This window comes from Anopheles moucheti, chromosome 3 (genome assembly GCF_943734755.1).
Source record: "Anopheles moucheti chromosome 3, idAnoMoucSN_F20_07, whole genome shotgun sequence".
NCBI classification, from domain to species: Eukaryota; Metazoa; Arthropoda; class Insecta; order Diptera; family Culicidae; genus Anopheles; species Anopheles moucheti.
In genome coordinates this window covers 25,217,933-25,233,687 of record NC_069141.1, presented here as the reverse complement: position 1 = coordinate 25,233,687, position 15,755 = coordinate 25,217,933, and the positions used below count along the sequence as shown (strand labels likewise).

The following is a 15,755-nucleotide window of genomic DNA, read 5'->3' as shown; positions in this document are numbered from 1 at the left end:
TTTAAGAAGAAAATTCAAACAATGCTCCTGCTCCCATCGTGTTTTATTGCGTGCTTGCAAGATATTCATTAGCGAATCGCTGACAAAAGTCCTAACGAGAAGATTTAATCTTTATCCAATTAGGCATAATCGGATCGGAATGTGCGTTAGATATATCTATATATAACAAAAAATAGAAGTCATGCAAGTATATCATATTGAACACAGATTACTACCCCGTTCGATTCGTAGTTATGATGAGGATCGATGGTAAGGAAAACAAGCAAAAACATGCGTCTACTTACAAATGGAGCCACCACCCTCACACGGTTGCCCGATTTGCTGGTAATATCTGCACCTCATCCGTTTCCAAACTCGTGACAAAAATCCTAGCAAAACACGACACCTAACAACACGGTTTAAGATAATATTAGTAACGAGGTGCCCAGCAAATTAGCATCGACATTTGAAGGACACATTGCAATCAGATGTGTATACAAGCGGCGCCATGCATAACCATGGACGCAGGGAACGCGGACGAAAGGGACGAACCGCTGTAGTCGTGTGTGTTAGTAGAAGCAATTAAACAACCACACATTCAACCGCTAGAGCGCGATCGCGCTGGACAAACAAATTTAATGTCGCGCGCGCGCGTGCGAATACGCATACGATATGATATGAAAATTGTATTTATTTTACTCAACTCTCCTCCCTCCGCCCCCCCCCCCCCTCCCCCCCACGACGACCCCATCCCCCCAAAACACACACACACACAAACACATGAGCAAAGAAAACGGAAATATGTTGTTAAAGATTTTGATTTATTAATAAAGTGTAGAGTAATTATGATTTCAATCGTTCGTTATTGTGTTAATAGTAGAGCCAATAGGGGGTTTTTTTATTGTTTGTTAGTTTGTTTTGTAGTACACATTTGTTATGTCATTTTTTAATTTCTTGTTTTTTTTTGTTTCAGCCAAATAAAACAAACGGCCGATATGGCCTAACTTTGTTCAGCGCTGGCCGCTGAAATCATAACAACACAAACACACAAACGGAAGGAAAGGAAGCGCATTGTTAGCAGTAAGCGCAGATCCAAACGATGCGAAGATCGAAACGTTTCATACTTGGTACGAAGCATATGTCTAAACCACCACCACGTGTGTGTAGCAAAGCGTGTGTTTGGGGCTGCTATTAGTCGCACCAAACACAATAACCCAATTAACTAAGCTGAGCATATATATAGGGCGGGAAAGCGCTTACACAATCGTCCGAAAACTTTTTGCTAATTCCGAGAGGAATATGATAGTACTTAGGGATAGTGATCATTAACAGCGCGATCGTACGGAGGCACACTAATAGCAATACAAATTTTATATGAAAGCAGCAGCACAGTAGGCAGGGGCACACACGGACGTTAACAAAGTGGATCATAATGTAATACATAACACTTGCTGCTGCACGATCTACTACATAACACTGCATGCGACGCAGCAAATAGCGTGTAGGGTAGAAAGAGAGGAACTTTCCGCTTAGGAACTAGCAATGGCAAACACTACACCACGAAAAGTCTCCCTTCAGTGCGCAACGTTCATCTCCAATCCCAATAACTGGCCCAATGAGTATGGTTTCTGTGCTTATATTACATAAATAAGAAACACGCAGCGGAATAATCACCCTTGCCAGGTTGGAATCGTTTCCGGAGCAAGCTAGAAGCTTATTCTTCATTCTGTAACTCACTCTCTATTTATCCATCGATTAAAAGAATGATCGTAGAAGCGATCGACGTCGAATTTGCACAGCAAATGCTGCCTTCTCGGTTTCCCATTTTCTTTTCCGACTAGTGACACTATTTGCTATCAGACGAAACAAACAAAAAACGTAAAACGCAGGGCTAATAAAACGTTTGTAAATAGGGTAACATTATGTTGAAGCACAGCGATGAACTGAAAGCCCTTCAGCAAAGGCAGTGCGCATGGTCCAGCAGCACGGACAAACACGGACGGAAAATAGAAAGCAAGCTCTAAATATGAACCACTCGTAATCGAAAAGTAGCATTTCAAAGTGTAGCAATAGAGATAGAAATAGCGAATAAAAACAATGGGGATTACACTCGTTGTTCTTGAAGCAACCCCGACGGAACACAATAATACCGTTCGAAAACATTTACATTAACGCGCTCTTTCTCTCCCTCTCTCTCTCTCTCTCTCTTTCTCTCTTTTGTTTGTTTGCCAGCAAACACCATAAAATGATATTATCATGGTGGTGTAAGACGAGATGGTAAAAAGCAATAGAACCGTTTTATGTTTGGCTAAATGTGCTTACTTTTTCGGTAACCGCTTTATATTATAGATACACACAAAAGTTAGGGTGTTTTTAGGGCAAGGCAAAGTTGTGCAGGCGTCAATGCATTATTTTTTTGAAATTCAACCAAAAACCCCCAAAACCGCAGCCCATCGGAATTAATCGTTAAACACGCGCAACACACAGAACAAACAGAAACGTAGCAGCAGTGTGTGCGTGACTATTGTATCACGCATTTCATTCCCTTCCTTCACGAGTCGTAATGATAATAAGTAGATATATAACGAAAAGAAAACCTTTGATATGAATAAAATTCAACCGCATTACAGAATTGTAGTTTATTTTAATAACGTACCAATAAAAGTATAGGAAATCCAGCGCATCACGTGCACTGTGGCTGACGGGCTGGTGAAAGATTGAATTGCAAACAGGAGAAGTAGGCGGCGCAGAATGATGTTCCGTTGCAATTTGTGCAAAAGCATGCACTAAAACATCATCATTCGCAGAGATGAAATGGAACAAGTAGCACCTACACACGCGGAACGGTGCGTAATACAGTTCTAGAACGGTAACGGAATGCAATAAGGGGGCAGCCAACACACTACCGGACCACGTACGTTTGTCGCTCGTATGCAAAATTATCCCTATTATCCTATCCGCCAAAAAGGAAATAAACCAACAAAACTGTCCACTGGGAGGCGAAAACGTAACAAACGGAAGAAGCGAAGCGAACAAACTTCACTCATCATAATAACTAGCGAATCCTGTCTCTCACTATCGAAACGCAATATTTAGCAATGAAATTAAAAGCGACTCATACTCATCTCACTCTAGTGAAACCATAAAAACACACACCCACACACACACACACACACACACACACACACACACACACACACACACACACACACACCTACAAACATCTTATATGATGGCATACTAACGATTGATATATGGGGCACATCCTAGCAAAAAAAAAACAATAGAAAGTTAAGTGTCCTGCAAAGCACGTACATAAAGCGATAAGCAGGAGCAGAAGAAAAGTGGAAAGCGGAAAACAGAATGAAAATATGCAACACAATAGAAAAAGAAAAAGACAAATAAAAACACAAAAGTGTAGCAAAAGCAAACAGACAAAAAAGCTAGCGAAACTGCTACAATGTTTCAAGGAGGGAAAGGCGTTAAAATGCTGTGTAAAATCGCTAACCTTAGAGAGAGAGAGAGCCTTACCGCGATAGTTTCGGTTCGGGGTTTGTCCGCGATCGATTTTGCTCGATACTGATGGGAGTTACTAAACATAAAACGGAAAGAAAGAAAGAAAGTAAAAAACGCAGTCAACAAAAAGAAAACATTAAACATAAAACAATACCTACACAAACCCACACACACACACAAACACACACGTGCATACTGAATGACAAAGTGGATCATTGTGTTTTACCTGTAATATATTGTATTTAAACGAAAACATGTACTAATAAATTGAGTAATGATAAACGTATAAAAAGGAAAGAACAAAACCAACAAAGCTAGAGGGGGGAAAAAGTAGCAGCTAATCTTTAAAAAAAACGGAAAAACGAACAACAACAACAAGAACGAAGAAAGGAGAAGAAAAGTGCTAACAACAATTGCGAACCAATATTGCCAGTGCAGGGGGTGTGTCGTGGTAGTACGTCCGAGAAAGAAGAGATAACAGAGGAAAATGAAATGATGGAAACAGAAGCATAAAATGATCGTAGAGGGAGAGAGAGAGAGAGGGAGGGAAAGCGAAAACATGTAATAAAAAGCGCCCGAATCGATGTGATGCAATTGGGAGAAGTCAAAGTCAAGTGGAAAGCAAAGACAGACAAAAGGATTTGGCAAAACCAACGTAAGACGATCAATTTCACTTTACACTTCACTCCATTCACTCTGGTGGACCCCAATACAGTGGAACATGGCACAACAAAAAGAAAGGTGGAAAACCACTAGCAAACAAAGCAGCAAAAACAGAAAAAAAAACCACTCACACACAATAGAACGAACGTAGTAGTACACTAGCATTATATACATACATCGTATCAAATGCCGTATTAAGAAGGGAAAGTCTTTTTTTTTTGTTTTTGGTGGGAAAGCTTCGGCCGAGGGGAGCGAAAAGGCGTTAGTGGCGGCGACAGAACACGTGAGAAAACACACAGGGGAAATACAGCATTCGAGCTCTCCTTCGAGGAACATAATAAAGGGGGGAAAACAAAAAACCCCAAACACAAACAGTGGCAGGAAGGATTGGGAAATGCTGGTAAATGACATTAAATTTATTAAAGTTTAAATAAATGGACTAAAATCAAACTACGGGGGAGTAATTCATTGTTTTGTTCTTTTACCCTTTTACTAAACTTTCTTTTCGCTTTACGATATTTTTTGGATGCGGGTTATCAGTGGAGGATCAATCCCCTTGGAGGCCCAGGGCGGAATTATAGTTGGGACCTCTAATTTTAAAAACGATGAAGGAGGGCGGGGGGAGGGGGGGGGCATTGAGGCCCTTGATATGATCTGCAACCACATTTGTCCAATTTTCCTTTGATAGTCCCGGTGCAAGAGTCGGTTCCTGTCGCGCGTCGATCGATCGATCCGCAAAACATCTTTCGTACGGATTGTCCTTGGACCATCATTGCGGGCGGATCCTTCATCTCGCTCAAACTTGCCGTCGGCCGGTACGAATTTCCATACGTTTGTATGGAATACATACTTTGTTGTAAAGGCAAGAGTGTAATAAAAAAACGAACAAACAAACAATTGAAAATACTAACAGCAATGCAAATTAATTATTGTCTTTCGACTCTTAAATTCGCGATTTTCGTTTCGCAACAAGCACCATCCGAAAGTATTTTTATTGATAAAACAATACGTAAGTATAATGGGGGTGTATTATTTGATAAACGTGGTTATTTTTGAACATTCTCTTCTATTAACTCTATCCGCACCATGTCGATCGTTCCACGCACATTATTTCGTATCTTGCGCATGCGTTTGAATCTCCACCAGTCGATGAAAAAAATGCGCAAAAACTTGCCGCCGCCGGCCGGTGCGAAATTCCATACAAAACGGGCTGTTTTCAGATTTTCGACACCAAGAGAGCATCCAAAACAGGAGGTAACATTTATTCCCCTCCAGCGTGCATATAGCTGAACCGCTCTCGCGTGTTATCATTGCCCGTGATAGAAGAATTTCTCATACGTTGGCTATTATTACAGGGGTTTTGGGGACTATATTGACATGTTCAGCGTGATGTTGTTTGGCTCGTTTTGGTATCTCATATAATTGTCTCATTTTTCTCTTATAATATAATATAATATAATCATTGGCAAGTTATCGTTGCCAGCAACAACTTTTGACGGTCATTCAATAGCTCTACCGAACTTGTCAACGCATATAGCTTTTCCCGAACAAAGCAACACCGAGCTGGACTTGTCAATACATACGACGCCAACCCTGCAACGCACACCATCACTCTCTTCAAGATGAAGTATCCCCTCCCTCATTCGCATACATGGCTTATCACGGAGGGGAATCTTATCACGCGGTGCTCTCATTTATCATCGGCAGCCGATCTCGCTCTCACCATTCCTGGAGAGCGAGCGATACGATCGCCGTGTGTGGCTATGCGTAGCGTGTGTGTGTGATCTGTATCCACATTTTACTCAGGTGAGGGGAACTGTTTGCTCTTCGGTATGATCGCCTTATGTGGTTTTGTGTTGCGTGTGTATGCACAACTGAGATAATCAGCTGCGTACCGTCGGCTGATACGAAATTCCATACAAAACCGGCTGTTTTCAGATTTCCGACACCAAGAGAGCATCCAAAACAGGAGCTGACATCAATTCCCCTCCAGTATGCATATTGCTGATCCGCTCTCACGTGTTATCGTTGCGCGTGATAAAAGAGCTTCTCACACGTTGGCTATTATTACAGGGTTTTTGGGGACTATATTGATATGTTCAGCGTGACTTTGTTTGGCTCGTTTGGTATCTCATATAATCGTCTAAAAAAGCCAGAAATGGAAGGCTTCAATATCCTGAGAATGTCGTGCCGATAAAGAAGAAGGAGTTTGAATACACTGCATACTTCTCTTGCGTAGCCGTGTAACCGGGCCGAAATAGCTAGTCAAATAGAAACAAAACTTTTATATATCCAAGGATATATAGCATCCAAGGATATTTGCGACCAATTGTTTACCTTTTTAATTAGATTTTGTGCTATAAATTAACTCTACTGCTAAATTTCCAAAAATCGCACAATCGGCACAAATTGTCTGGGGCCCCCAACACGGCGAGGCCCTAGGCGACCGCCTACTCCGCCTACCGTTTGATCCGCCGCTGCGGGTTATATTGGTAAACTTTTATGTTTTAAAATTAATATATGCATTTATTTTTTGCTCCCGTAGGACAACGTATTACATGGTCTGTGTTCCGTGTTATATACAAACAATTGATTTACTAATACACAATCTTCAACCTTCTTCCCAATCTCCACCCATTCCCTCAATAGCAGATCCGTATGTTCCATTCACCTCCACATGTGAGCCATTTGCTTCTCTTTTTTTTTTTTGGTTTGCAAAAAGCAGAAAAAGCAATAAAATCGGTAAAATTTGCGAAAAATAAAGGTAAAACATGTACTACAAAAGCTCCCGATTTGTTTGTCGCCGTGAAAAGAATTAAATTTGTTATAACACCGTGAAGAAAACGTAGCTACTTTACATCGATAAACAACAGGGGAAAGCTGACGACAGGGATGGGACAAAACGGTTCATATCAACCCAAACACCGCGAACCCTACGCCAGGAAGATGACGAAAAAGATGAAAAACATTATCAGCACGCCAAAGATCTTGATCATTAGCCAGCGGTTCTTGGTGACGGATTGGAAGTACTTGAGAATTTCCCCGTGAGCCGCCTCCACGTTTAGCTCGACGTCCTGCAGATTGCTATCGATGCGCTCCACCATCTCTTCCTGCTCCTTCACCATGTGGGCAAGCTGCTGGAAGATGCCACCCAGCTCCACGATCGTGCTTTCGATGTTTTGCATCGTTTCGGCTCGTTCCTGGACGTAGCTGTCGGATTCGTCGTACAGTACGAGCTGTTGCTGCTGCTGTAGCAGAGGTGTCCGGTCGGAGCTGGAACCACCACCGGCCGCTGATGCACCACCCATATCGATACAGACCTGATCCTGCTGTTCCTGCAGCAGCAAACTGCCTTGCGTTGAACCTCGCATCGTCGATGGAGGCAATCCACCCGCCATGGGACCTTGGCTGAACTGTAAAAGAAAACACAATCAGATTTTTTTTTTGTTAGTGTGCGGATGAAACGGATTCTGAAAGACAGTTCCCTTACCTGATCGCGTCGTGTTTTCTGTTGCTTTAAGTTTTCCGTCCGCACTTCCAGCACCTGCTTGAAGTCGGAACTCATGTTCGCCAGCTTTGCCTGCAGCGCGACAACCATATTGGAGGAATGTGAAAGCAAATGTTTGCCGTTCGTGGATCGACGTTGCGATTTCGAGACTTCCTGTAGCCGGGCAATTTGCTGATTTAGCGAGTTCAGATCGCCCTTGATGATGTACGTCAGCTCCTGAATTTCGGCCGGCCGATCATCGAACAGGGTTTTTTTCTTCGCCACTGAAAAAAACAACGGGAAACCGTTAACAACGGGAAACCGTCCACCGCACAAACGGAACGTATGTGGAGAACTTACGCAGCGTTAACTTTTCCAGTTTGGTGTACGTGCTGGCAATGTTTTTGCCAATGTGCTTGGCAATCATCATAAACTCCGAGTAGCTCTGCATATGTTTTGCTTTTCGGGGATCCTTCAAATTTACTGCCCGCTGTATGTTACGACCCTGCAGCGAGCGGATTGCACTCGCAAACTCCCCGGAACGGTCCCGTGCCGTCATTGTGAACTCCGGTATTAAGCTGTCTTTAGCGTTCGAATTGTCTCCGTCGTCGTCGTCGTCGTCGTTGACGATCTCGTTTGATCGGTCACCCGTCCAAAAGCCTGCAGCCTTCTTTGGAGGCACCTCGTGCCAAGCGTTGCGAGGTTCCGGGTTCGGTGGTGCAGGCGCTACGGATGCAAAGATTCGTGACGATATCGATGGTAACCAGCTGGTGGCCGAGGCTGGCTGTGGATACTTCGGTTTTTCCTGGATGTCTTCGACGCGCTGATTGTTATTGGTAGGTCCGTCGGAACCGATCGTTATTACAGCGAATGAATCACCCGTATCGTCAGCACCGTATCGACGTCTTGCCCTTGATTGCATCGCATAATAGCCCTACTGTGCCAGCACCAATCAAAACATCCATCAATTTTTGCCAGGGACAACTTGGGATGTTGGATGAATCTTCACTGTAACAGGGATGGATGAGACTTTATTCTCGCACAAGAAATCACTTTTCTATCGTAGGCACATCACAGAGATTAGGGATTTTTGCTTCGCGGCACACGAAAAATTGGTGTTTTTGAGTTTATTGGAATGAATGAAATCAATTGTTTTGCTCAGATTCCATGTAAAATGACGTGGAAAGGAAAAATTACAATTTTTGTGTTTTTCTTTTCGTGTGACATTAGAATCTGCGGTTACTAGATACAGGTCATCGCAGACAATTTTGGGCCATTTTTATTATCATTAATTTCTAATCACATCTGTTATTAGAAAAATAAACGCATTTAATTGTGTTTTTTACATTTATTATGCAACTATTTCGGAAAATAGCGTCAATAAATGCGAATAATCGCTGTTTGAAATGTTGCTATTGGCGATGTTGATCTACCTGGCTGTACAAATCTTGCGTGCGCTAGGAGAAATGTCAAATGTTTTTACGAGACCCATGGTCCGGTTGTATTTTGGAATCGGTGCACCGTGTGAAAGTAGGAAAATTGTAAAATAGAACTAATTTTCGGCTCACAAAATGACGCTCTATCACTTTGGAAACTGTGCAGCACTGGTGTATGTGCCGTACTACTTTACCTACAAATACTCCGGACTGTAAGTTACTCGTTAGCGGCCAGGCAAAGACATAAGTTCCCCCAAAGTAGCTCTCCGCCTAGCAATAATTTGCTACTTAATTAAATTATGTACCATCTAAAATGTGTCCCTCTTTACCCGTACAGCTCCGAATATGGCGCCTTTTGGAAATGTGTTCAGGCAGGTGGAATATACGTGTTCACACAGCTTTGCAAAATGCTTGTATTGGCAACATTCTTCCCCGATACGGACACCTTCAGCGAAGGAGCACCGTTTAATTTCATTGCTGTAGGTATCCATTCGCTGTTCGCATGTTGAGTACATCCAGTGAAACATGTGTTAATCTGGCTTTTAGGAATTTCTGCGCTGCAGCGTCGATCTGGTTGACTTCCTGGGTCTCGCGTTCGTGCTGTCGAGAATTCCGGGCAAGGGACACAGCAAACTGATAACCGCCGGTTTGGGATGGGCCACCGCAGAAGTTATTCTATCGCGCGGACTTATGCTATGGGTTGGCGCTAGGGGTGCGGAGTTTTCCTGGATCTACACACAGAAGTGTCTGGAATCGAATGTGCTCCTTGTGCAACATCTGTCGACCGCTACACTGCTGTGGCTATTTTCCCGCCACGATTTGGATAAAAAGTTCGCTCCCATAGTCGTGCTGCTGCTGGTGGCCACTTCATACCGCGGTGTTTGGTTGGAGGGCACCCTGCACGCCATGTCCGCCGGTCCTTGGCTTAGTTTGGCTCTGAAGGCTCTCATTACCAGCTGCATGGGTGTTGGTACGCTGCACATCTATTCGGGACTGGCGCAACAGATCGGGTTATAAATCGGCTGCCGCCTGCTTAGTAATACTATCTCTGTTCAATAGTTAAAAAAAAACTATAAAGTGTGTAGCAACTCCTACGTACTGGAAGTTATTAATTGTTTGAAGTTTTATTCATATTTGTTCAATTGAAGTTCTTTCCATATTCCACGTATAGTAGAAAATCTAAAAAAAGGTTTAGCGTTTTTTAGCAACTCCTTCTTCAGTGCTAGTTACTTCCAGTTTATGTACTTATGTACACTAACAGGAGTTCTGTTTTCGTCCGAAGACACCCGAATGATCTTGTCCTTCGAAAGTTCTGTGAAAAGGAGAACACAACATTTTGCTCAGTGAAAAATACACTTAACGCGTGAGTTAAGTAGAGTTTGATTTACCTAGAAGCTTTGCGAAGAAAGTTGCAGCAATCAATCGATTACCCATTTTGGTCTGTAGCAACTTGAACGGTATGGAATCGTCTGTCGACTCAGCAAACATAGCGTCCAGCAGCGTTTTTACAGCGTACTGTGAAACGACGCTTTGGTCATTCTTATTCTGTTTTACTCCGCTTGATGAAGGTTCGCAACTTTGCAGTATCGCCCATTGCGATTGGGTCCCGGTGAAGGACGCTAGGAAAATTTTCATATCCGACGACTTCATAGGCCCAAATGAGGCAATATGTGGATTTCGGCAAGATTGTTCTGGTGCTAAATCTAACACATTTTGCTGTTTTCCGCCAATCTGTACCGTGGATTCTTTGTTGACAGTTAATTCGTTCATATGATGTCGCCTTTTCTTGCCCAAGTCATGGTAGTCGTCGAAACCTTGGTTGCGCTTCCTGGACGGCTGTACCTTACGATCGAACTTCGAGCTATTGCAGCAATCACGCAATGGTTTCGTGAAAAGACTATGCAATCTATGTTCAGCAAGTAACTCTTGGCACTGTGTATGAATAGGTAACAGAATTAGGCCGATGTAAAATATATGCATTCCGAAAGTTAGCTACTTACGCTAGGTCTAGGCCTTATAGAAATTGACGGATCGGACAATGCTCGGTGGAAATATTTACTATTAATTTGTGTGAAAGCATCGATGATCAGCCGTCGTTTTTGTCCCATCTTACACTTCTCTATAAGTGTATTCTGCTTTTCAACTACATGCTCCACAAGCAGATTGTGAGCGTTATCGCCATCCTCGTGCACTGGGCTAAAAAAGGCACAAGAAGGCAATAATGAGTATTAACCTAAAAAGTTTAATGAATTAACTACACATACTCTTCACAGGTATAGGTGTCTTTATCATAAAGAGTTTCCAACGGCAGGGGTTCTAATGTGTCTTCTAAAGCTTGTTCACTATGAAAATAACGAGAATCGCAAAGTAGGTTATAAAAATCGAATCGAAATCATTACAGCCATGCTTACGTGTAGCTGCTCGTATTTGGCATATCGAAATCTGCATCTACCGAGAGATCAATATCCCTCATATCGTCTAAGGTAGCCGGTTCCGGATGGATTTGAGCAACCGAATCTTCTGTCAGTTGATCATTGAAACAGAGAAAATCCATCATTTCTGAGGGCAAAGTTTCGCCAAAATCATTATCATCAGTTAGTTGAAGTTGGGTTCCGTAGCATTCCGATTGCATATCGTCGCGCATAGTGATGTCTTCCACGTTTTTTACCGTGGTGGTATCGTTACACGACAGCGAATAGATGACCTCTTTTTCAGTAATTTGCTCCTGGATGTCCACATCGAAGTTGACAACTTCTAGATCCAAATCCAGTGGAGCTGCAAGATTTTTAACTACACCGGTCTTACATGCTAGCTGTACCTTCAGCTTTCTTACTCTATAAAGAGATTGACAATAAAATTGGCGGCCAAAAGTTGGTTCCCATCATCTTGAAAAGGAAAACGAGAAATGTTTAAAATTTTAAGCTTACACGTTCTTTTCACCGTATCCGATACGGTGGTTCAGCGAAGACCTCTGTTGGACAGCCAGCACTTCAGCTGCAAAGATACCATTGCAAAACAGATTTCAGATTTATTGCGTGCTAGGCATATGCAGTAGATCGTTATTCTTCATACATACCCAGAATTTCCTGCGAATGCTGCAGAAGAATCTGTCCCATTCCGCACACAATTTTGGCATTCACTTCGAGTGGCAGACTACGGCTCTTCACGAGTCGTTGAACAAATTCGCTGTGGGGAAAGATTAGAACAATACCAAGAGCGGTACAACGTACATGCAGCTGTGTATGCGCTGTTTTTAACTAACCTCAATTTCATCACATCCACATCCTGGTTCCGCATTCCCAGCGAATGCTTAAATTTCTTCACACTTGTACCAGCAGTATAAATGCGCGAAAAAACCTCATCGTCTAACAACACTAGCTTGTTGTTTGAATGGTTTGCCATTTTTGTAACGCTGTTATCGTTCTCTTAGCGAAAAGAGATCGAACAGGGACAGTTAAACAAACGATACACACGCCGTAACAAAACCGTGACCCTCCGTGCTGATGCTGTACTTCCAACTGACCACCTGCCCAACTTGTACGCACCAACTGACCTGCGTATCTTCAGGCGGTTGCCAATGGTAACCACCATAGTTGTCATAGCAACGGCAGCGACAGAGTTGCACAAGCTTACATGGGAGAAAGGGTTCATCGCATAGTTAAGGTTACTGGTTAATGATCTAGTAGCCAATCATTGTATCGTAGTGTTTGAATCCTCTTATTGAAGCCTCTGTAACTCACACCAATGAGCAAACAGTGATACCAATAAACGAAGCAATCTGAATGCAATATCGAACATCAGTTATATAAAGAGTCATAATATGTAATTATGTTCACAGATCTTTGAAGTACTCCAGAAATTCAATAACTAATATAACAACAGTTGTGTCATATAACAACACAACATATGCCGTATGAAGACAACACACAAACATCGGATCCCAGGATTGGATATACGAATACTGGTCCCATTATGTATCGCCTATCTGATCCTGATTCCCATCGACCTGGCCATTGCTTTCATTACAGGTGCATGAGATCTCCTTTAAGTGGCCCGATTGTGTAACCGGAGATCGCTTATAATACACAATTTATTAAACAAACATTGGTCCACACACATGCATCCTTATGAGCAAATATCGCATGGAAGGTACTCTGCGCTTAAAGTTTATGTAATACACGAGGACAACATCATGACTTTTGAATCGGCTGTAAATTGTTAATCTTCCGTACATGGATTGTGTATCCAGCGTGTGGTATAAATGTAACGAGCTCAACGAGCAACTTCCAAACTTGTTCAACGGTTGTCGTCATGGAATCTATACTTAACTCTCTGCAATTCAACAGTGCCTTGGAACTGTTTCTGAAAACACTTGTGTTAACGCACCTTTCTGATCATTATAGTGTGTGTATCATACGTGGAGTTCAGGAAGATGTCCGACTGGAGTTCCCAAGGGCCGCCGTTACGCTCGCACTGGAAGAATTCAATACCTCGCGAAGCTTTGAAGCGCTGCTAGTGAGCTCCATTAATGCGGGATGCGAGGGATTTCTGGTCATGGAGGATGCATTGTTTCCGTTTTTGGATCGCTTTCGTTCCGCTCACGAAGCTGCATACTTCCGTGCTTCGAACAAACGTATAATAGCCGTTACACGTCTTGGTGCACCGGAAAGAGAACGATTACTACAGCAGGATACCCTGGAAGTTACACCGAATATCTTGCTAGTGACTCCAAATATATCTTTCGGAACCGTTGATCTATATACGACACATCTGTCCGCTGTAGAGCCGAGAGGAATAACAGCGAACTTGGGGTTGATTGAGCAAATATCTGTAAAGAAGGAGATGGGATTGCTGGCAGATTCCGTCAAGATATTTCCCGACAAGTTGAGTAATATGCAAGGGAGGCGTGTCCGATTGTCCACCTTACCGTATCCACCGTGTGCCGTTGCCAATGAAGTGGTAATATGCCGACATCAAACTTGAGCTGTCCAATGTCCGCTTTTAATTCATTCACTTCTAATGCAGCCCTTCGGACAAGGAAATGCTCGCAGTACGGTTCCGGCAAACTATTCGTTACAGGCGGACGGAACGGAACTATTAATGATTCTGGAGCTATGCCGTCGTCACAATTGTACGTTAGAGATCGAACTTGGTAAGTTCACGGAGAGGTTTATGGCAATTTTTCAATAATTTCTTACTCTTGGAGGATACTCTTTTTCTTTTCTTGGGCCACAAAACAAAACAGTTGCGAATTCAGAATGGGGTCAGGTGTATCCGAATGGTTCATCCGATGGTTTAATTGGATCGTTGATCGATCGACGTTCCGATGTTGCTGTGGCAGCAATCTATCGTTGGTAAGAATGGCTTTTCGGGAATTTTCGAATGGCGGCCGACCTCTACATATTTACAGCTTGCAGGTACAATTGGTATAAATACGTGACGATGTCGGCGTACACCGGTAGATCGGGAATATCATGTCTGGTTCCACGGCCACGACTCTTACCATTTTGGCAGACTCCCTTTCTATCCTTTCCTGCGAGTCTTTGGCTAATGGTTTGTGTGTCTTTCTGTGTGGGAACGACGGCAGTTTTCATAACGGAACGTGCCCGGCAATATGTGCGTCCTCCATGTGGAACGTCCGGAGAACGATATAAATTGCCTGATGCCATCTTCTTTATGCTCAGCCTGTACGTGGAACAGTCCGTTCCATTGCCGAATGATACGATGGCGGGCACGATTCTGTTGTCCTTTCTGCTCTTTGGAGGTTTCATGGTCGGTAACAGCTACGCCGGTGCTCTTGCGAGCGTGATGACCATACCGCGGTACGAAAAGTCCATTGACACCCGTGCCGACTTTGTGGCGAGTGGTATGAAATGGTCCGGTCCAACGGTTGCGTGGATGAATTCCTTGCTAATGGCAGAACAGCCGGAGCTCGTTACGATTAGGAATAGTTACGAGGTCCACGACGATGACACGCTGGCCCGGTTTTCTCACACCCGCCGCGACATGGGATATGTGCATGAGCGGCTCCAGTACGGAAGCTATGCGCTCGAGTCCTTCATCGATATCAATGCCACACGGCTGTTGCAGCCACTGAAGGAGGACGTGTTTTGGGAACAGATCATAACGGCGTGCAGCAAAACTTGGCCATTGATGGGATTTTACGATGACTTAATATTGCGTGTGCAGCAGAATGGCATTTTACGATATTGGGAGTTGGGGGTAAGGTTTACGAAGGAGCATTTGAGGAGTTTTGTCTAAATAATCGTCTCGTCTTCTTTATATTTTGGAAATTTTGCAGAGCGTTATCCGAAATATGGGACTTGAAATTCAACGTAATCTAGCGAATGCACGCGTTCATGACGCTGATCATGAACCGGTCAAGCTATTGATAGCACATTTTCTCGGCGTATTTTTCATCCTTTTCGTGGGACTAACACTAGCAATGGTGACATTCATTATTGAGCTTTTGGTTTATCGTACTAATGCGGGTATTGTAGGGCAAGTTGAAACCTAGAATAGAGTGCAAATGAAAATAAAATTATAAACTGAAAATTGACTGATTTTTCAAACTATTTTGGATAAAACTTTCAAATAACTTCGATCCTCGTTCCACCAAGATCAATAGCGATCATACTTTCTAGACGAGCGATAAGACATTGTTTTGTTATGAA

General features: G+C 43.1%; 4 protein-coding genes across 4 annotated transcripts; 2 read left to right on the top strand and 2 right to left on the bottom strand.

Moving 5' to 3' along the window:
* Positions 1-6,583: 6,583 nt before the first annotated feature.
* Positions 6,584-8,796, bottom strand: LOC128302086 (syntaxin-5). Its single transcript, XM_053038810.1, has 3 exons — positions 8,006-8,796; positions 7,649-7,929; positions 6,584-7,571 (listed from the first exon to the last, which is right to left on the bottom strand). The coding sequence occupies exons 1-3, from the start codon at positions 8,565-8,567 to the stop codon at positions 7,092-7,094; spliced, it is 1,323 nt and encodes a 440-aa protein (XP_052894770.1). The 5' UTR covers positions 8,568-8,796; the 3' UTR covers positions 6,584-7,091.
* Positions 8,797-9,136: 340 nt separating this feature from the next.
* LOC128302205 (transmembrane protein 147) lies at positions 9,137-10,208 on the top strand. The gene is made up of 3 exons (XM_053038966.1): positions 9,137-9,293; positions 9,419-9,560; positions 9,628-10,208. The coding sequence occupies exons 1-3, from the start codon at positions 9,217-9,219 to the stop codon at positions 10,096-10,098; spliced, it is 690 nt and encodes a 229-aa protein (XP_052894926.1). The 5' UTR covers positions 9,137-9,216; the 3' UTR covers positions 10,099-10,208.
* On the bottom strand, positions 10,171-12,585 carry LOC128302204 (uncharacterized). The gene is made up of 8 exons (XM_053038965.1): positions 12,344-12,585; positions 12,158-12,267; positions 12,009-12,075; positions 11,493-11,915; positions 11,346-11,423; positions 11,082-11,277; positions 10,470-11,013; positions 10,171-10,393 (listed from the first exon to the last, which is right to left on the bottom strand). The coding sequence occupies exons 1-8, from the start codon at positions 12,481-12,483 to the stop codon at positions 10,308-10,310; spliced, it is 1,644 nt and encodes a 547-aa protein (XP_052894925.1). The 5' UTR covers positions 12,484-12,585; the 3' UTR covers positions 10,171-10,307.
* A 623-nt stretch (positions 12,586-13,208) lies between these two features.
* LOC128300815 (glutamate receptor ionotropic, kainate 5-like) lies at positions 13,209-15,598 on the top strand. The gene is made up of 6 exons (XM_053037014.1): positions 13,209-13,230; positions 13,331-14,040; positions 14,107-14,233; positions 14,327-14,435; positions 14,499-15,303; positions 15,383-15,598. Exons 1-6 carry the CDS (start codon positions 13,209-13,211, stop codon positions 15,596-15,598), a joined length of 1,989 nt encoding a protein of 662 aa, XP_052892974.1.
* The last annotated feature ends 157 nt before the right edge of the window (positions 15,599-15,755 follow it).